Source organism: Cnephaeus nilssonii, assembly GCF_951640355.1.
Source record: "Cnephaeus nilssonii genome assembly, chromosome: 19".
Classification (NCBI taxonomy): domain Eukaryota; kingdom Metazoa; phylum Chordata; class Mammalia; order Chiroptera; family Vespertilionidae; genus Cnephaeus; species Cnephaeus nilssonii.
In genome coordinates, this window is record NC_137090.1 from 32,032,597 (window position 1) to 32,053,770 (window position 21,174).

Genomic DNA, 21,174 nt, shown 5'->3' on the forward strand with positions numbered 1-21,174 from the left:
AGCTGGAGCAACTTATTCACACCAGCTCTTTGAAACACCTGTGCTCCAGGTGAGGCCAAAAAATTCTAAAGCTTGAATCTAATCTTTTCACCTCTCCATTGAAAATAAATATATTTCTAAAACTTCCCAGCTGGTGGGAATGAAATGCTGTCAGACCTCCCAATTATTAGAGGGTAATATTGAATAACAACAAAGCCTCACCTGATTTGAGCTGCTGAAAAGACTCATAACCCATTATCATTCTCCTGAACTGCTTAACCTTCTGGTTAACCTTCCGATTATTAGCCTCTTGACATATTTAATTCAGGTGTGAGAGTTTAAGAACACTCGTAGGAGTATTTATTTGATCTTTTTGTTATATCCCACTGTTTTGACTTTATTTTTTGAGGTTGGTAGACACCAGGAAGCATGTGTTACGTGGAGACCCAGAAGTTTCAGAAGCTACTAAATATATTAGACCTGCCTTAATTGGAGGATATGTGGAAACAGTGGGGCTTTTAGCCACTTCATAGACCAGCTGAGTCTCCTGCTACCAACTCAATTTATTTGAGAGCAGTACTTCAGGGAACTTAATAGACCTACAGCGCACTAGCACAAACCTGTATTTTAGCGAGAGTACAGTTTATTTATGCAGTACTTATTATGTCAGTTTGTTCTCTGAATACTGTATGAATGTCATTATTAAATATTAAGAACACTGAATTATACAGTTGGTGATGGGTTTAATAATTATGTGTTTAATTGATAGTCTTTTCCTATCATTGTTACTATTGGGTCAAAGTGGCATTTTTCCAAAGGAAGTATGTCATACATGAGCCAAGCAAAGTTTTGTTTTGCATATGTGTATTTTTGTTGTTTTGAAAATATAAAATATGAATCAGTTATGGAATATCAATCTGATAGCTAATTTTTACCACCCTGGGCTCAAGACTTAAGATTACTAGCAGCCCTTTACCAAAACCAGGGGACCCCAGTGTGGAGGTTTACAGAGATCCCACAGAGATTATTAGCACTTTTAATTGCTCCCTTGAGTTTCCGGTCTGTCGAAGACCAACCCTAGGTCTCTCAAAAATAATATGCACTGTAGAAAACTTGCATTCATCTAAGAAAAGGTTTCTTTTTCCTCGTGAAAGAATGTGACTATCATGGACATACTGTTGTTTGGTGCCAATAAACCACATGAGATCCCATTAGTAAGTGAATAAAATTGTCCTCTTCACAAGTGATATCCTTTTGAGATTGTCTGATCTTTCCCTTTAAGATCAGGAACTTAAAAGAGCTTTTTAAATTAGTTACCTGTAAGTTTTGTGTTTCTTTTTACTTATATTATTTTAGCTTTTTCCTGGGAGGAAGGGGGAAGTGTTGGGAAGAAATAATAATAGTCAGTTTCAAAATATATATATTTTTTAAAAAAGAGTAGTTAGTGTAAGGCATGGACTTGGATATCAGGCAGTCCTGAGTTCAACTGTGAATCCCCTCTCGCCAACCCCAAACTAGTTTTTTTACCTTGAAAAAGTTATTTGATACTCTTCCCTGAGCCTTAGTCTCCTCAGTGATAAATAGTGATAATATTTTTCCTCAAAGAACTGTTGCAAGGAATAAATGAATTAATGTATGTAGGACATTTGGCACAGTGCCTAGCATTTTGATGTCATAAACTCAGTACCCTTCCTCCCTCCCATAACAATGATGATAGCAGCTACCATGGAAGCCCTGTTCACCATATGCGTGGCATTTGTATGTGATTCACATATATCATCTAAACCCTGGCATTAACTTGCTAATGTTATCAAGCTAGTAAGTGGCAGAGTCAAGATTCTAACCTTGTGTGTGATTCCAAAACCTACACTCTGCTGCCTTTCACTGCCTAAATCCATGTAACTCCTCATTGTAAAAATCAGCCTCCTGGCCTTCTCTCTTCTGAAGTAGAATTATTTCATTCACCTTTTTTGAGGTTTAATTAATCTTTTGAAAGACAGAGCACAGGTTAAGAACAGAGCCTGGGCTCTGCAGCCATTTCTGCAGAATACTAGCTGTGATCTTGGGCTGGTTCCTTCGCTTTTCTAAACCTCTTCACTAATTTGCATAGTGGCAATCATAATAGGATTTACTTCTTAGAGTAGTTAGGAGTAGATGAAGCTAAACACATTTAAAGCTGGATTGCCTAACAGAAAACTCAGTAAATACCAGCTATTTTTCTTTTTGCTCAAGCTTCTATGGCCATGTACATTGAAATCTTTTGCTTGTTTTCTGTATTTGAGTCTTACATATCAATCTCAGTCTTTTCTAACCTTTTGAAAGTTGCCTTGCATTCATCCATCTTTTTCCTGTGTTGTCATTGAGTTAGCATGCTCTCTACATCCACTTGGTGCCCAGTCAGTATTTATTGATGCTAATGATGATGAGTTAACAAAGATGCAGTTGGCACCAGTCCTACAGCCTCTGAGACTGCTTGAGTAATCATGACTTTCTAAAACCAGAAAAGGACTCAATCATCTTACTCATAATTGAAGGTCAGAATTTGGTGTCAGCGTTTGTTTCTCTGGTGATGGTGTAGCTTTTGTGCAGAATTACCTTTGACAGCTGGATTAGTCAGGCTTTGCGGCAGAGGCTGATGATCATGATTCTTAGATTACTTCCTAAAATAGATGCATCATCATAGAGGTGGTCTGAACAGATATTGATCACAGTACAGATTTGTTTAAATTGGAGAAAAAGGTCAGGGGAAGCTTACCATTAAGTTGTAGTTTGCTGCCGGGCTCTAGGTTCGTTTTCTGCCTGCATTTCTAGCCCATAATTCTTTTTTGCATCAAAGAAAATTGTACAAAACTGTACAGTTACACTAAACACCCCTCTGGGTTCTCTGCCTTTCTGGTCTATCTAATACATTCCACCTCATCTCTCCTCAGAAGAGTCCTTATTTTTGCTTTTTCCTGTTTCAAACGCTGTCCTCCGTGAACACATTTTCTTCCTCAGCGACCTTTGTACGGGTCTAGCAGGGTGTCCTACATATTGTATTTGGGCATTATGCACCAACTATGGTGAGCATTATTTTACAGTGAATATTGGTGTGCCTTATTTTAAAGAATGTAATGTCATCGGGGTTGGATTTATAACTCATTAATGGTGATGTGCTTCCATAATTTTAATATCCAGATTCTCAAAATAAAAGAAGGAAAGAAATAGAAAAAAATTTTAATAAAAGAGAAAAACTTTGTGCAAAGAAAAAGATTATAATCAAAAGCAAAATTAACCCTTTGCACTCGCTTGCTTTTTTCTCGATTCCTTTATTCTAATGCTAACCGTGTCAAGTCACACTCGACATCCGAGTGCAAAAGGTTAATACTCAATCTGTGGCAGATTTCCCTTAGTAGAAAGTAGAAATTGCTATTTCTTACCATATATAATGATTCCCAGATTCATATTTTCAATTTAGACATCCCACGAAAGGCTTGTCTTATATTTTCAGCAATCTCTAGTTAAGACTTTCTTTTGTTTTTGTTTTTCATGTCAAGAGCTACTAGCCCAACCCTATACCCCACACAAAAAGTTAGCTGAGGGGGTCCCTGTGATATATATATATATATATATATATATATATATATATATATACACACACACACACACACACACACACACACACATTTTTAAAGTTCTCATCCATTAAAAAAGAGAATATGAACCTAGTTCAAGTAAGCATATATACAGGAAAATGTTTATTGAATTTATTTTAGCTTTGTAATTTGACTAAAGGGTAAAAGGAATAAGACTTAAAGGAAGTAAATGCTTAGGAGGTGGAAAGAGACAGGTAGGTAAAGTGAGTGTGAGGTAGAAAAACTTTTCTTAATTTTTGTATTATTTTTTAGTTGATGGCAAAAGAAGTATTATTTGGGCTGTCATCCTGACGTTCCTTCACCCCCAGACTAGATCTGTTACATGGGAATAGTCCCAAATTGTTATGAGGGTTAAATGAGGTAATGAGGTGATCTAGCCCTGGCCAGTGTGGCTCACTTGTTTGGATGTCATCCTCTGCACGGAAAGGTTCGATTCCTGGTCAGGATGGATGTAGGAGGCAACCAATCAATGTCTCTCTCTCTCTCTCTCTCTCTCTCTCTCTCTCTCTCTCTCTCTCTCTCTCTCTTTCTCTCTCTCTCTCTCTTTCTCTCTCTCTCTCTCCCTTCTACATTCTCTGAAAATCACTGGGGAAAATGTCCTCAGGTGAGGATTAAATAAATAAATAAAACTCAAAATGAGAACAATTAATTCTTTCAAATAACCTGCCACTTCTGAGAATTCGTTGAGATAATTTATATAAAGTGCTTGGAAAGTGCCTAGCACATAGTGAGATCTCAGTAAATGTTAATTGCTTTTTTATTATTTATCGTGGTGTTGTTTTTAATTTAAGGTGAACCATTTTAGAAAACCAAATGTAAGTATGTATGTGTTTTTATAGATATAAGTAAATTGCTCATTAGAACATACATATAATTTAGAAATTCAGTAGGAATTGAAGAAATCATTATTGTTTCTCAAGATGTTTTACTAAAGGGTTAAATCTATTTACTGGAAGTTAGCAATTCTAATAACTTAGAGATTTGTCTCTTTAAAGTAACATGTCTTGGTTGTGCTTCTTTTTAAATTTTATTTCTGGTGGCAAGTCTGACATATTCAATTCCAAAGCAATACCTAAGGGGCTATATGAGATTAACAACCATAACATTGTAATCTTTTTTTTTTTAAATTTTTTATTTATTGCTTTGAGAGAGAGAACAAAACATCAATTTGTTGTTCCATTTATTTATTCCTTGATTCTTATATGTGCCCTGACTGGGGTTCAAACCCGCAACCTGTTGTATTGGGACGATGCTCTAACCAACTGAGCTAACCGGCCAGGGCACATTGTTGTAGTCTTTGAATGGCTGTATTGTAATTGCTTGTTTAATTGTTCATCTCCCTTGTTAGGCTATAAACTCAGTGCGGGCAGTGATGCTCTTGTACACCACTGCATTTCCAGTGCCTAGAACAGTGTCTGCTATTCAGAGTATTTGTTGAAGAATGAACAGTGTGACTTCCCATTTGAAAACACATGACAAAGGAGAAATGCTGAAAGCTGCCTCATGTAATGAAATACTGAACTTCTGATTCTTTTCCTTGAAACCTGGTTTTTGTAACATGAAAGTAATGTCAGCCTCATGAATTTCATTTTCTCTTTTAATAGTAAGTGAGGCAAAATTTCATGGAAAGGGTCAGACCTCAGAATCTTTACAACCTAGGTTTGAATCCAGGATCTGTGTCAGCAGCTTAACCTCTCCCAACAGTGGAGAGTTACAAATTAGGTATTATGTGAGGATTAGTCACATAGTAGCTTCAACAAAAAGTTAGCTTCCTTTTTCCTTTTCTTCTCATAGTACATAATTAAAAGTAATTCAGCTTCTCTTCATTTCAAAGTAATCTCCATACTGTTATGTTCTTTGGTTTAAAAAAAAAATGGGACTAGTAGGCCAGCTTCTATAGGAAACAACTAGACTAGCAGTCAGGAAACCTAAGGTAGTCTTGGCTTTTATTTATTTATTTATGTATTTATTTATTTTAATTTGTTTTTAATTTCAGAGAGGAAGGGAGAGAGCCATCAGTGATGAGAGAAAATTATTGATCAGCTGCCTCCTGCACGCCCCCCACTGGGGACCCAGCCCGAAACCCAGGCATGTGCCCTGACTGGGAATCCAACCGTGACCTCCTGGTTCATAGGTCAATGCTCAACTAGTGAGCCACATTGGCCAGGCAGTCCTGGCTTTTTACAGACTGGGAATGTGACCTTGGGTAAATCACCCAACTCTACCCTAAGTTTGTGTTTTTTTATTAAGTGATATTCCCTAGTAATTAATAATATTTGAGAAAGCAGCAAAAGGACTATTTTCTACCCTCTTATAAAGAAGCTTCTAAAATGTCAGTATTACCCAGAAAAATTAACTATAAAACAACACAGAAACACTTTTTCTTAGGCACCTGAGGTATCAGAGCTCCCATGCCCCCACCCATACATTACTAGTATAATTGTTCATTTGTATCATTCATTTGCATTCACTTTCCTGAAGCAAATTAGTACATTTTGAAATCCATATTTCATGGAGCTACTTAACTAATTGCTGCAATCAGCAGCAAATTATTATAGTAGGGCTGTTAAATCGCTCTTAGGTTGGCATACCATGCACAGTGTGTTTTTTGTGGTCATTTTTTAATGATGAGTTTTAATAGGGAAAAATGGTTAATTTGTTAATATTCTCCTGAAAGCCTAACTTGGGTCCTATGTTTTTTCTTTGCCCAATGGTAACTTAAAAGGCCATGGCAAAGTCATTGACCCAGCCGGTGCACCAGCTGCCGGAGAGGCTGTCCTATTTAGAAGGACAGGAAGAGAGAAAGAGCACCCTGTTTTTCCTCTTGTTTGGAGACCCTCATTAAATTACTCAGAAACAATAATCAGATAGCTGCTGTTCAAGTTAATGGCACCTCTGAGTCCCTGTCAAGAGGGCTTTATTTAATGTGCAACAGACCTGGAGTGATGCAGGTGCCTTTTCAGGCCCTCATTTAATTTAAGCTGCTTTTGTTGGCATGGCAACTAGTTGAGACATCTGGGAGACATTATGCTGGGGATTGAGACTTCAGACGATTTCTGCTAGAGCAAAGCAGAAACCTTATTATAAAGTGATATGTGTGGCTTCTAAATTTCTGCACCTACATTGTTAAGTCTTCACATTCAGGAATTGTATTTTCCAGAGAAATATATTTGTAAAAGGTCAGCCTGGTTGTTGACTTGTTTTCTATGAAGAAAAAACTGGTTTACTTGAGGAGTGAAAAATATATTTCCAACTAAACCTTGTCAAAACATAATCTCTGCTGAATGGCTATTTTAATCAGTTTGTAAAAATTACACATTTAAAATACTTCAGACTGTTCTATTTAAAAGATACTAGTGGAGGGAAAAGCATATCTGCACAAAGGTAAACCAAATGGTAAGGGTAGCCTGGCCTGTATGGCTCAGAGGTTGAGCGGCAACCTACAAACCAGGAGGTCACGGTTCAATTCCCAGTCAGGGCACATGCCCTGGTTGTGGGCTCAATCCCCAGTAGGGGGCGTGCAGGAGGCAGCCAATCAATGATTCTCATCATTGATGTTTCTATCTCTTCCTTTCCCTTGCTCTCTGAAATTAATAAAAATACAAATTTTAAAAAGACAATTATTTTAAAAATGGTAAAGATAGGCAGGGGCTTTTTGTGGTTTTGCCATAGACTTTCTGGTTAAAATAAGAGTTTATTAACTGACCCCCATTCTTTTCTAACCCAGTCTGTCATCTCAAAAAGCAGAGATATGAAAGTAGCACTCTTAAACTCTCCTTTCTTAAATATTATAACAGGAAGTTGAATGAAAGGTTTTAAGTTCACTGATCCTGAACACAGAGACATGGTGATCTAGTCATTTGTGTTTAGCAGAGGGAATACCTGCTGGTTTATATTTTGGGAAATAAAATTAAGTTATTTTGTGAGAGATATTAAGCACATAGGTATGTGGTCTTAATGTAGAAGAATTGACTTATCATGCTCTATATTTTGAACACTTCGCTTTTCAATTTTTTGATATCTGGTAATACTTTGTGTTAGGTTGAACCATATTTTTGTTGGTCAAAATGGTCCCATATTGTCCATTCAAATCCAGTAGGTCAGCAACACCCTGATCTGGAAATAATGTTTTGTAAAAAATGGCGAATAAAATGTAAGTGTTTTTTTGTTTTTTTTTGAAATGAGTAATTATTTTTAAAATATCTGGTTAGAACAGGACCATGCCAACCAGACAATGTTTTCTTTTTCCCCTTTCTTTGAGAATATAGTCACTGTCAGAAGAAAGCATATCACATTATTTTATACTTATTCTCTGTTTTTGGTTCTTGTATCAGTTTGTTTCTTTTATAAATCAAAACAAGATTTTTCCAGTACCAGCACTATGAATTCAACCTGATAACTTGAAAATTAAGGAGTTTTGTCTCTGCTGCTTGCATGCATACCAAATGTGTCTACTGACAGTAAAGATTTTGGCATCATAAGTTGGCTGCCAGTTTTGTGGATATGGGAGACAGAATAGAATCTGCTCTTCACTTCAATGCAAGAACTTTTCAATCCTGGCAGGAACAAAAAATTATCAATTAACCCACCAGACATGACTGACATCCCACAGTGCTTCATATTCTACTCTATTTAGGATTTTTTTCCCCTGAATAAAACCTCAAGTGACAACACAATACGGTGATGGCAGTTGTGAAGTGTTTCTGGTTTTGTTTTGTTGCTTTGTTTTTTCCTTGTGTAATGTTTCTTTGTCTTTGTCCCTTGAGATTCCTGGAACCAACTCAAGAATATTAGTACTTCTGATTAAGGCTTAATGGTACAAATAGAAGTTTTTTTCCTGACGCTATCATATGATTAAAATTCTAGTAGGAAATTTTTTTCACTGCAGGGTTAATATCCTTAATTTGTAAAGCACTCTTACAAATAAAAATTATCACCCCAGTAGAAAATTCCCTCTTTCTCTATCTCTCCCTCCCTCTCTCTCTCTCTCCCTCCCTCTCTCTCTCTCTCTCTCTCTCTCTCTCTCTCTCTCACACACACACACACTCTCTTTTCCTTTTTTTTCTCTCATACATATGTGGCCAATAAACATGTAATCAGTTTTTAATGTGAAAACACGGTTGATAAAACACAAATTCTTACTGCCAGTCCTTCCTGCAGGGCCCATAAAATGTCAGTAAAGGATTAAAAATTGCAAGAGGCAGAAGCCTATGCCAGCAGTAGTGAGAACCCAACAACAGGTTGGTTCTTGCTATAGAATATCAGAACAGCTCAGAAATTGGAAACATCCGGTATCTCAGAAAGTAGAGATGCAGGTAGGCCTAAATTCAGGATTGGTTGCAAGCCTCTGTAAAGTAATAAGTTTAAATCTTAGTAGAGTGGCTAGAACCTAGTAGGTGCTCAATAGTGCATTCACTCAACAGATGTTTATAGGGACTTATTTTATGCAGGCATTGTTTCTGAGAGTTTAGGATTATTATGAATGAAACAGACAAAAGCCCTTGCATGGGTTAATTGACAAAAAATAATTGTCAATTTTTTGTCAATTAACCCAGCAGACATGACTGACATCCCACAGTGCTTCATACTCTACTCTATTTAGGATTTTAGCAGGGTTGGGCAGACAAACAATAAACAAAGTAAGTAACTTACGTAGGTAAGTGCTAAAGCGTGGGGAGAGAGCAGAGCTGTGTGAAGGGTGGCAGTTGGACAAGAAGTATTAGAGTGATCAAGGTAGGCCTCACTCGAAAGATAAGATTCAAGCAAAAACACAAACAGGGTGAAATAGTTAGCCTAGTAGATGTCTGGGGAAGCATAGTCCAGGCAAAGGGAACAGCTAGAGCAAAGGCCCAAGGTCAGAGGTTGTCTAACATGTGTAGAGAATAGCAAGGAAAAAAGTGATAGGAGAGAAGGTCAGAAGGCCAGATCATTTATGGCCCTGTAAGGACATTTTTAGGACTTTGACTTTTACTCTAAATGAAATGAGAAGCTTTTGCAGAAGAGTGACATAATCTGACTTTCATTCTAAAAGATTGCTCTGTGAAATGCATACAAAAATAAGATGAATTGATGAAGGGAAGGAGCCATGGATAAATGTGTGCTAAAACAAATATGGCAAAATAGTAAGTGCAGAATCTAGGTGATGGGTATGTCAAATCTTATGTGTGTTTGAAAATTTTTATAAGAAAAAGTTTTAAACTATTAAGAAAAATTAAATCTAACCCTGCTGATCTATAATAATAAAAGCATAATATGCTAATTAGACCAGATGAAGCCATGGTGACGGGGGCCGAGCCCCTTTCACGAATTTCATGCATCAGGCCTCTAGTCCTATCTACTAATCCTATCTAATAATAGACAAATATGCAAATTGACCATACCTCAGACACACCCACAAGCCACGCCCACCATCCAATCAGAGCGAGTATGCAAATTAACCCAAACCAAGATGGCTACCGCCACAGAGGGCAAGGTTTCCTAGGTAACAGAGGAAGCCAAGCTTTCCGCCTGCCCTGGCCAGGCCTAAGCCTCCACTCAAGCTACAAAGTTTCAATTGCAGAAGGTAAACAAATTCAAACAAATGGCGGCAGAATGGAGCTTGAGAGAGCAGGCCAGGGTTGCCGCCGGCAACAGGGGAAGCAAAGCTTTCCGCACACCCTGGCTGGGCCCACCCGCTTAAGGCAACAAAGTTTCAATTATAACCCCAACACAAATGGCTGCTGGGCCTCGGAGGGAGCCCCAGGCTTGGCTCCACTCCAATCTACAAAGTTTCAATTGTAGAAGGAAAATAAATTCCAGATACCAGGGCCTCTGCTTGGGTTGCCTGGGGGCGTGGCCAGCCTGCAAACCACCACAGGCCCCTCACTCAGGCCACCCCACACTCCAAGGGAACCCCCACCTGATCCTGGACGCCCTTCAGGGCAAACCAACTGGCCCCCACCCCTGTACCAGGCCTCTATCCTATCTAATAAAAGAGTAATATGCAGATTGACCATCACTCCAACACACAATATAGCTGCCCCCATGTGGTCAAAGATCCTGCCCCCATGTGGACACAAGATGGCCACCACAAGATGGCCAGCAGGAGAGGGCAGTTGGGAGGCACCCGGCCTGCAAGGGAGGGCAGTTGAGAGGGATCAAGCCTGCAAGGGAGGGCAGTTGGAGGTGATCAGCCCTGCCGGAGAGGGCAGTTAGGGGTGACCAGGCCAGCAGAGGAGGGAAGTTGGGGGCAAACAGGCTGGCAGCAGAGTGGTTAGGGGGTGATCAGGCTGGCAGGCAGAAGTGGTTAGGGGCAATCAGGAAGGCAGGCAGGCAAGCAGTTGGGAGCGAGCAGTCCTGGATTGTGAGAGGGATCCCATTTTGGAGAGGGTACAGGCTGGACTGAGGGACAACCCCCCTCCGTGCACAAATTTCGTGCACCGGGCCTCTAGTAATATTATAAATTAGCTAATGTGTATAGGATGATCCTAACCTGTACTGAACTATAATGAAATTCTGCATGCTAAATCTCCTTTCCTCACTAACCTTCATTATGAAATAGAATGTATTTCTTTGAAAAGAATCTGGTTGCCCTGGCCGGTTTGGCTCAATGGATAGAGCATTGGCCTGCGGACCAAAGTGTGCCGGGTTCGATTCCAGTCAAGGGCGTGTACCTCGGTTGTAGACTCTTCCCTGACCTGGGCCTAGGCCCGTGCAGGAGGCAACCAATCGATGTGTTTCTCTCACATCCATAGTTCTCTCTGTCTTTCCCTCTCTCTCCTACTCTCTCTAAAAATCAATGGAAAAATATTCTCAGATGAGGATTAAAAATATAAATCAATAAAGGGGAAAATTTGATTCTTTAAAAAAAAGAAAAGAAAAGAATCTGGTTAATAAAATCTAAGATAAAAAAAATCTTACCTAAGAGTGTAAAAATCATAAAAATTATATTTTCTAAATAATAAAGTGACTGTTAATTTATAGACAAAATAAAAATGTAACAGTAAAAAAAATGTATCTGGCTGTTATATTTTAGAAATCTAGGGGTCATGGGCCAGTGTGGTAACAGTGATCATGGTAAGAAGTGCTCAAATTCTGTGGCTAGATTTTCAAAGGACCAACAGAATTTTCTGTTAAACAGTCATGTACCACATAACATGTTTCAGTCAATAATGTACCACATATATGACGGTGGTCCCTTAAGACTACAATGGAGCTGAAAAACTATTGCCAAGTGATGTCTTAGCCATCATAATGTCTTAGTGCAACACATTACTCATGTGTTTGTGGTGTAGACCAACCTACTGCACTGCCAGTCATATAAAAGTATAGCATATGCAATTATTTATAGTACATAATACTTGATAATAAACAGTTGTGTTACTGGTTTATGTTTTTACTATATTTTTATCATTGTTTTAGAGTGTATTCTTTCTACTTATAAAAAAATAATTTTGAAAAGTTGGCCGTATTATGTCAGTAACCTCATACATCTCATGTTTACCATGTCTTTTGATTGCACCATTTTCTCTTGTGCTTGATTTAATCTTGTGTTGTTTTATTCATCATGGCCCCTAAACATACAAATTCTACTGCTAATGTTGCTAGTAACAGACTATGTTGAGTGATTGACCTGGAAATGAAATTAAAAGTGATTCAGGACTACAAAGGTGGAAAATCAGGATAGTTATTGGTCAGTCAAGCATGCCCCATTCCACCATAGGTATGATCTTGAAGAACAAAGTGATGGAAGCTGTTGAAGGATCTGCTTCATTGAAGGCATCAAGACTAACAAAAAGTTGAGAAGAGCCTATATCAAACATGGAGAAACTTCTAATGACCTACATTGATGACCAAACACAGAAGCATATCCTTATAAGCCCCGTAACAATCATGGCCAAAGCAAAAAGTTTGTTTGCGGTGTTGAAAGAGAAGGCTGAACTCTACTACAGTGTTGAATTTACTGCTAACTCTGAGTGGTTTAAATGATCAAAGAATTGTTATTCATTACATCATGTGAAAGTGATTGGTGCGTCTGCAAATGCTGATGTGAAGACTTTGAAAATTCTAGATAAATGATTGAGGAGGAAGATTACTTTCCAGAACAAACACAGCTTATAAGCAAATCTATGATGGAAAAAAGCAATCAAGCAAACCACCATGGACTTAGTTCTGAACAGAAGGACACTTCCTCAAGAAGAGCCTCAGGCAGGTCCTTCAGAAGGTATTTTAGAAAACAATGTTATCAGAGGAGATGACAACTTCATGTATGTTACTGCCCCTGAAGACTTTTCAATGGGATACAGTGTGGAAGTGGAAAATAGTGACATCATTTATCCTGATCAATATAGGCTTAGGCTAATGTGTGTTTGTGTCTTTGTTTTTAAAAAAAAAAAATTAAAAATTTGTAATAGAAAAGCTTATCCTATATAATAAAACCCTAATATGCAAATCGACCAAACGGTAGAACAACCGGTTGACCCACACTGATCACCCAGGGGCAGATGTTCAACACAGGAGCTGACCCCTGGTGGTCAGTGTGCTCCCACAGGGGGAGCACCGCTCAGCCAGAATCCAGGCTCACAGCTGGTGAGCACAGCAGCAAGCAGGTGGGCGGTGTGGAGCGAGGGGTCCCGGGCTGCGAGAGGGCACAAGCCAGGCTGAGGGACCCCCCCACCCCCAGTGTATGAATGTGCACTGGGCCTCTAGTCTGAGAATATAAAGAAAAATATTTTGGTGCAGTTGTACCATGTGTTTGTGTTTTAAGCTAAGTGTTGTTACAATAGAGGTGAAAAGCTTTAAAAATTTAAGTGTATAAAATAAAAAAGTTATAGTAAGCTACGGTTAATTTATTATTGAAGAAATAAAAATGTTTTTTGGTAAATTTAGTATAGCCTTAGTGTCCACGACTCTCCCAGAGCAACTTCCAGTCCTGCAGGCTCCATGCATGGTAATGTCCTATGCAGGTGTACCATTTTTTTATCTTTTATACCATATTTTTACTGTACCCTTTCTCTGTTTAAATACACAAATACTTACCATTGTGTGACAGTTGCCAACAGTATTCGGTGCATGCTGTAAATGTTTGTAGCCTAGGAGCAGTAGGATATACCATATAGTCTAGGTATGTAGGAAGCTATACCATCTAGGTTTGTGTAAGTACACTCTGTGATGCTTACACAATGACAAAATCGCTTAATGATGCCTTTCTTACAATGTATCCCCATCAATAACTGATGCATGATTTTACTTAAATCATAAAACTCAAAGTGAGTTCTCGACTGCAGGCAGGCTAAGACATGAATCTGTTCTATTCTAGATATACCAAAAGACCTTACCTTTGCAAGAGCTCTGAATTCCACATCTCCATTGCTTCACAGGCCCCCACCTTGGATCATCTGCTGTGTGTTCATTGAGCAAAACCCTGAGAATATAACAGAATATAAAGCATGGGAAACTTAAAATTTAATAAGGAAGACATATTAAAAAGTTAAGAGAATTAATTTGTTAAGATTACATGACAACTTCGATTTGAAATAACCATTTTACACATTTTTAGGAGTACTATACTTAAAAATAACAGTTGATAAGTAGGTCATCGTCTTTCCCATTGGTGACATGGCAGCCTAGGGTGAGACCACCAACTCTCTCATTTGAAATAAATTCTAAGTCTGGTCTTCACACTCTTACTGGCCTGGCTGTCATTTAAAATGTTTACCCTTATTTTTCTCTTTTATAATGATGGTTATAGGGAAGTCACTTGGTTGTTCTGCTAACTTTTAAACTAAATTCTTAAAATTTTGCAATGTCTTATCTTCTGAGGGCTGGGTTCTCGCCTCTATTATGCTGTCTAGAAGCTTTCTTTTCCTAAGCTTTTACTAGCCTTAAAAATAGAAGTTCTTTTGACCTGGAGCCCACTTTGAGGGCATTGGGGGCTGAATTCTCTGAACTCTCCTTAACTTAATGCCTCAAGATATGTTGTCACAGAATTGATGCAGAGTGACCTACATAAAATTATCGTGTCTCCTCAACCACTCAGCTCAGATCATGTCAAAGTTTTTCTTTATCAGATTTTGCGAGGTAAGATTTTCTTTATGAAGAAAAAGATAGTGTCACTGTGTAAATGAAATGTTTTACTTTTCATTTGAACTTAATCTGACCTTCCAAGGTTTTCTTTTTTCCTAAAGACTTTTTCTTTTGACCAAGGTCTAGTTAATAATCTCTATACTTGATATTAAATAAGAGGCTTTTAAGGATAGCCAAATGGTTCTTATTTTTAGTGATGGAATAGAGTGCCCTGTCTAATTTATTAGGCAGTTGAGTAGGTCAATCTATACAAGTGAATAAGCAGGTTTGTTTGTTAAGCAGCAGTGGTTTAGTACGAGATGACTACTAGTAAATTGAAAAGTCACTGTGTGATCCCTATGGATGTCATCCTTTCTTCAAGCCAGTTTTAGGTGGTCCTGATTAGAGTGTTGGCTGAGTCCAACTCTAGGAAAACAAAATGATTATTAAAGTGAAAGCATGGAGGAGACTGATAGAAACAGCCAACTAAATAATTCTCCATTCTGGCTTATTAAAGAGCAAGGACTTGATAGAGAAGCAATTTGGGCTGACAGTGTTAGAGTTTTCTCTGGCCATCAGGTGTGTGCTTCAGAATTTTTGCTATTACAAATTGAGAATTGTTTAAAGTTGAAACAGCTTTCTGACCTAAAAAATACTCCCCCACCTCCCACTGCCAAGATTCATAGAATTAAGACATTCTTTATAAGATTGAAAAGCATCAGCCAAAAAGATTAAAACATATGCACAATATTAAAACTAGAAAGCCCACCTTCTATAGTTGTGTGTTGCTATTCAGCAGTGGGGGGAGAGGGGAGATACTGCATCTTTTTTATACTTGTAAAAAAAAAAAAGTGATTTGCTGTATTTTATTCAAAAGACAAGCCTTAAAGCTATCACCTTTATCTGGCAGTGCTAAAGCTCCCTGTCTTTTCAAGTGTAGTTTATTACCCTCTGGATTCTCAGGGGTAGAAAATACTACCAACAAACCTGGGCAAGTTTCTAAATTTGGTTGCATCAGTGAGTATCTGTCCTGGGAAAGACTCCCTGTTGGCTGATGGGAAGTATTTTGTTGGAGCATGCTCGGAATCACAGGTTGGGGGTCATCAATAGCAGAGCTCCAGTAGCCACACTTACGAGTATCTTAAGGATATTGGTCAGCATTTGGGCCAGAAAAGCTTATCTATACGCAAACCTAAATAATCTTTTGAATTGTAGGTATTATCTCTAGATTATGTAAACCTTTTATGACATTTTATTTTACTGTAGCGAAATTATATTTTTTTGAGCTAAGACTAAGTCAAGCTTTTTAATCATGATCACTATGCAGTTAGTTAGGGAACCATTTAAAATCCTGTATTCTCTGTTTCTATGGTTTTCCCCACATCAGTGGTTGAGTAAAAGGAATTAAATATCTGCACTTAAATCTGCTTGTTATTTCAGGTTTGAAATATCTCCATTCAGCTGGCATTTTACATCGAGACATTAAGCCAGGGAATCTCCTTGTGAACAGCAACTGTGTTCTAAAGGTAGCTTTTCCGTTTATTTAAATATCTGAGAAAAAAATCAGAATGTCAAGGCAGATTTAAGAAAAACATGTTTTTCTGAAAGAAATCCTTATTTTTATTTTCATCACTTAACCAAAAATTAAAGAACCCAGTTTTCTCTAGTGATATCATTAGTCATGGCCATAGTAACTAATTTGTAGTATTGCCTCATGGTTTCTTCATGATATTTTGCATATGTTTTGGAAAACATGAAATTGGAATTACTATGGAACTAAAAAACAATAATAGAGAAGGTGATTTCTTTTCAGATTATTCCATTATTAAAGGAAGTATATATTGGAGGAAATATCGAAAGACCAGTAAGGTTCTATTTATATGAAAATGAAGTATGACTTTTTTAAGAAGACTGTGTTTTTACACAGCTAACATTTTTATATGCTGTTAGAGGTAGCAAAGTAGAAAAGTGGAAACGTTTAAAAGTGAAAATACTAAGCTAGAAGGGTCAAGTGTTTATAAATACATATACAGTATTCTCTTCTGAAGGAGAATTGCTTATGGGATTAATTATAGTTAGCCCCAAATTTTCATATGTTAATTTCAGTTTTACTTTTCCTCTAGTACCACCCCCTCCCCATTGTCTTTTGTTAGAGTGACTCACAAATAGCAAAACCCACATATGTGCATTTCCCCATCACTAATAGAGATATATATTAGCAGAACTCCTAAAAAGCGAGAGATCCACCATATTTTTCCCCATCATAGGAATTACAGATAAGGGCCTTCCTGGAGCTGTGTCATCTCTGTGTGAGAAAATTAAAATTCCACTTATTTTATGAGTATCAACAGTATTTTTGGTGCTTTACCTACAATAAATGTAAAATCTTAACATTTTAACTGATATATATGAAAAAAAATTTTTTAAGTGTTTTCTACTTTAATCAACAGGGGGGAGTCAGGTGAAAAAGGTGACGGGTATTAAGAGGTACAGATTCCCAAGTTAAAAATAAAAGTAATCCAGGCTATCATTATTGCTTAGCTTGTTTGTAGATAAACTAAATGTTAAAACCAAATATATAAATGCATTTCACTTTTAATTTTAAGTGCTGTCTTTCCACTGTAGACCAGTTTTCTTTAAAAGCTGGCGTGTTATGCTGCTTTTGAATAAAAATTTTCTCTTTATACAGTTTCAAGAACTTTGTTCCTGTTTTGACCCTAGAAAGCTAAAAACCTATTTTTCATATTTTATCTGAAAACAGCTAAAGTTGTAGTTTAATCTTTTGTTTCCACAAAGAAATTAATTATCCTCAAAATCCCTTGAAGTAAATATTCCCTCAGAGGTCATTGGGTTCATTCCCCTGCTACCTATCCACATTCAAAAAACTAAAAGTATGTATAATTTAAAACCTTATAGTCAGGAATTCTTTGTTCTATTCAGACCAAATCAGTTTTATGACAACTTAGCCAGTTTCTTATTTCAGTTTCTGTTGGGAGAATTTCACAAAGCATTTTGTGTTGAGTCTGTCATGCTTGATGCCATTAACCGCTTGAGGTCCATTTTCCAAATTGTGTGTTATGGTGTTGTAACCTCTGGCTACATGAATAAGTAACTAAAGGAAAATGTCATTTATGAATAAACAACACAAATTGAAATGTTTCTCTGCTCCCTTGACTTGTCTCAGTGGCCTACTTTTAAAAGCCATAGTAGAATGCAGGCTCTCCTCAAATGTATAAATTCATCGAAAATATTATGGTAAAATATTTATTTTCTTTTTTAAACAATTTTTTAATTGATTTTTTAGAGAGAGAGGAAGGGAGAGGAAGAAAAGAGAGAAAAAGATGTGAGAGTGAAACATGTTAAAGAGCGAAACATTGATTGGCTGCCTCTTGCACGCCCTCTACTGGGAATCGAGCCTGAAACCTGGGCATGTGCTCTGACCAGGCATTGAACCTGCAGCCTTTCGGGGTACAGGACCATGCCCAGCCAAATGAGTCACACTGGCCAGGGCATGATAAAACATTTATTTTAAATTAGTATCTTCTCATTATGAATTATTTTGTTTCCTGTTAAGCACAAAATGGATAATTTTGCTGGAAATCTCAAATATCTTTTTGGTTATCTGATCATATAAACTTTTTACTTTGGGTGTAGCTTGTAGTCCAGATAAATTGCCAAAAATGACTCCATATCAGGCTGATGTTTTGTTTTGTTTTAAAATATTCTTACTGATTTTTTTAGAGAGAGGGAGAGAGAGAATGATAAACATTAATGTGAGAGCGAAACACCAATCATCTGTCTCTCACACGCTCCCCAGTGGGGAGCAAGCCTGAAACCCGGACATGTGCCCTGACCAGGAATCGAACTGGCCACCTCTCAGTGCACAGGAAAACGCCCAAACAACTGAGCCACACTGGCTAGGGCTCCAGTCTGATGTTTTTAACAAAGGACTTGCTTTATAACAGAAAACACTTGTTGGGTGGGTGGTGGGGTGTTTGTTTGTTTTTTAAATATAAGTACAAGAAAGATATAGGACAGTGGAGATATGTTCTTTCCTTTGCTTTTGTTTTGTTTTTTAAAATATGCTAAATATTCATGGCCAAGTAATAGAGTTTTTAAAATTATGTGTTATTGAACACTAGCCTTTGGTAGTATTTGAATATCCCCATACACAAACATGAATTCATTTGATGGGACCAGACATAATAAATTGAAGACAGAGAGGATTGCCAAAAATTAGGTGTAAAATTTGTTTCCTTTGAAGTAGTGGTATTTTATTTTTTCAAATAAAATCGTTTGCAAGGACCTCAACGTAGAAAACAGACAAAAAGTGTTATTTTGTCATTTAAAATATTGACTCATAAAGTTAATCAGTGAGAACACTAGAGCTTAAGATGGCCATTACTCTCTTATCCTCAATGCTCCCATTGTTTATTTTGGTTGCCCGGTATCAAGAAAATCTTAATTTCTAAAAGTAAGCAGAAGTTGCTGGCATTGCAACTGTTTACTAACATCTCACCTTGCAATCTCAGCATACTTTTTAGTTAAAAAGAAAAACCAAAAAAGATTTATTTTTAGGTCTGCATATTTATTAACCAGTCTTTCTCATTTACTGTTATGTCTCCAGGTTCTAGGATACTGACTAAAACATACAGGCACTCAATTAAATATTTATGGCATGAAGAAACGAATGAATCTAGTAGTACTGGTATTATACAGTTTACTACATTATTACATTTTCACACATTTGAGTGTGAATTAGTCTTTTAAATAGATACACGTGAAGTTTAGGTACAGTGGTTATGGAACTCCTGAAATACCTCCTGCAAACTATATTTAGCAGGATTCAATTTGAAACCTATAGCTTTAAAGAAATTTTACTACATATATTCCATAAAGATAGTGAACATAGCTCAGGAAGTCTTCAGGTTATACTTTTTTTTAATAATATCTTCCTCGATAAGCCAGCCTTGAAAATAGATAACTAGCTTCTATATTAAACTAGAAAAACGCACTCAGCTGTTTTTTTTTGTTGTTGTTTGTTTGTTTTTTTGGTTGTTATCAATTGAAAACATTAAAGGTGAGAAGCCTATTTTTAAGAGACATCATTTTATATAAAAATATGGAAGTTTGAGAATTTTCTTCCCTCTTTTCCAAATAAGGTCAAATTATATATTGACTCAAATATTCTCTACCTATATCATTGAAAACTTTTCAAAGTTCAAAGATCTATCAAGATTTTGGCTTTTTGTTGTTTTGTTTCACTTTACCATTTGTCTGTTTGACAATGTTTTGAAAATCTTTTCTATTTAGATTTGTGATTTTGGATTGGCCAGAGTGGAAGAATTAGATGAATCTCGTCATATGACTCAGGAAGTTGTTACTCAGTATTATCGGGCTCCGGAAATCCTGATGGGCAGCCGTCATTACAGCAATGCTATTGACATCTGGTCTGTCGGATGTATCTTTGCAGAACTACTAGGACGAAGAATACTGTTTCAGGCACAGAGTCCCATTCAGCAAGTATGATATCACTTTAGGCTTTAGAAACTTCCAATTCTATTAACAGACTTAAAGGAAAAACTATCTTGCATATATGTCTTGGGCTTATTCTTTGTACTGTCTAAATTGCTTTTAGAAAATTCAGGTTCACTTACAATTCAGAAAGTTACCAAGTTGCAGATTACAGAGAGACTCATTTTATAACTTACGGGCCTATTAGAGGGGGGGTTTGCTTTATTACATGCACTGGTGCATAGCAGCAGCTGCTGTAACAATTTGCACAGGTGTAATCTTCAGTTGTCAGAGGGCCTCTGTTCTTTTGGCTGACTAGGTCTGACTTGAGAATGTATTTGGTGGCTTAATGTACTTACACTTTATGCTTAGAACATAAATTTTGAGTGCTGGTTTCTTTAAATCTAAACATTTAGACACATTTCTAACCTTTATTATTGGGCTAAAATATTTCTATATGGCAGAGAACATCAGGAGCTGACTAAAATGTAGCTTTGGGGCACCCTAATGCTTTCATTGTCTGCCTTTATAGCTAATTCATTACTACACATATTTTCTTGGGATGATTTCTAATTATTTTTTATTCATAGATTTTAACAGTATTATTTGCTTGAGAATAATGTAACAGTGATGAGCTTAGGCTGTGGAATCAAATTGGTGGGTTCAGATCTTAGCTCTGTCACCTATCTATTAAATCTTGGCCAAGTTAAACTGTTCTGAGTATTGTTACACAGATTAAATGAAATAGTAAAGCTGAAAATAAGGCCTGGCATATAGTAAGCACTCAAGAAATATAATGGTGGTGGTATGCCAGGATGCTAGGAATGTAGCAGTAAATAAGACAAAATTAGTTCCTGCCTTTGTGAAACTTTCACATGATACAGAAATTAAATAAGTATATAAATAAATAATCCCAAGTAATGATAAATTCTATGAAGAAAAATTAAACCAGCCCTAGCCAGTTTGGCTCAGTGGATAGAGCATTGGCTGGCAGACCAAAGGG

General features: G+C 37.1%; 1 protein-coding gene across 3 annotated transcripts in view; it reads left to right on the forward strand.

Moving 5' to 3' along the window:
- NLK (nemo like kinase) overlaps positions 1 to 21,174 on the forward strand; it is a 136,693-nt gene that overhangs the window by 92,480 nt on the left and 23,039 nt on the right. For all 3 annotated transcript variants that reach the window (XR_013815055.1, XM_079797862.1, XM_079797863.1), the window contains exons 4-6: positions 14,566 to 14,672; positions 16,098 to 16,183; positions 19,971 to 20,180. Coding sequence is in view for 2 of the 3 variants with exons in the window: in XM_079797862.1 (XP_079653988.1) it covers positions 14,566 to 14,672; positions 16,098 to 16,183; positions 19,971 to 20,180 (403 nt within the window). In the remaining variant the exon portion in view is untranslated. The remainder of the gene's footprint in view (positions 1 to 14,565; positions 14,673 to 16,097; positions 16,184 to 19,970; positions 20,181 to 21,174) is intronic.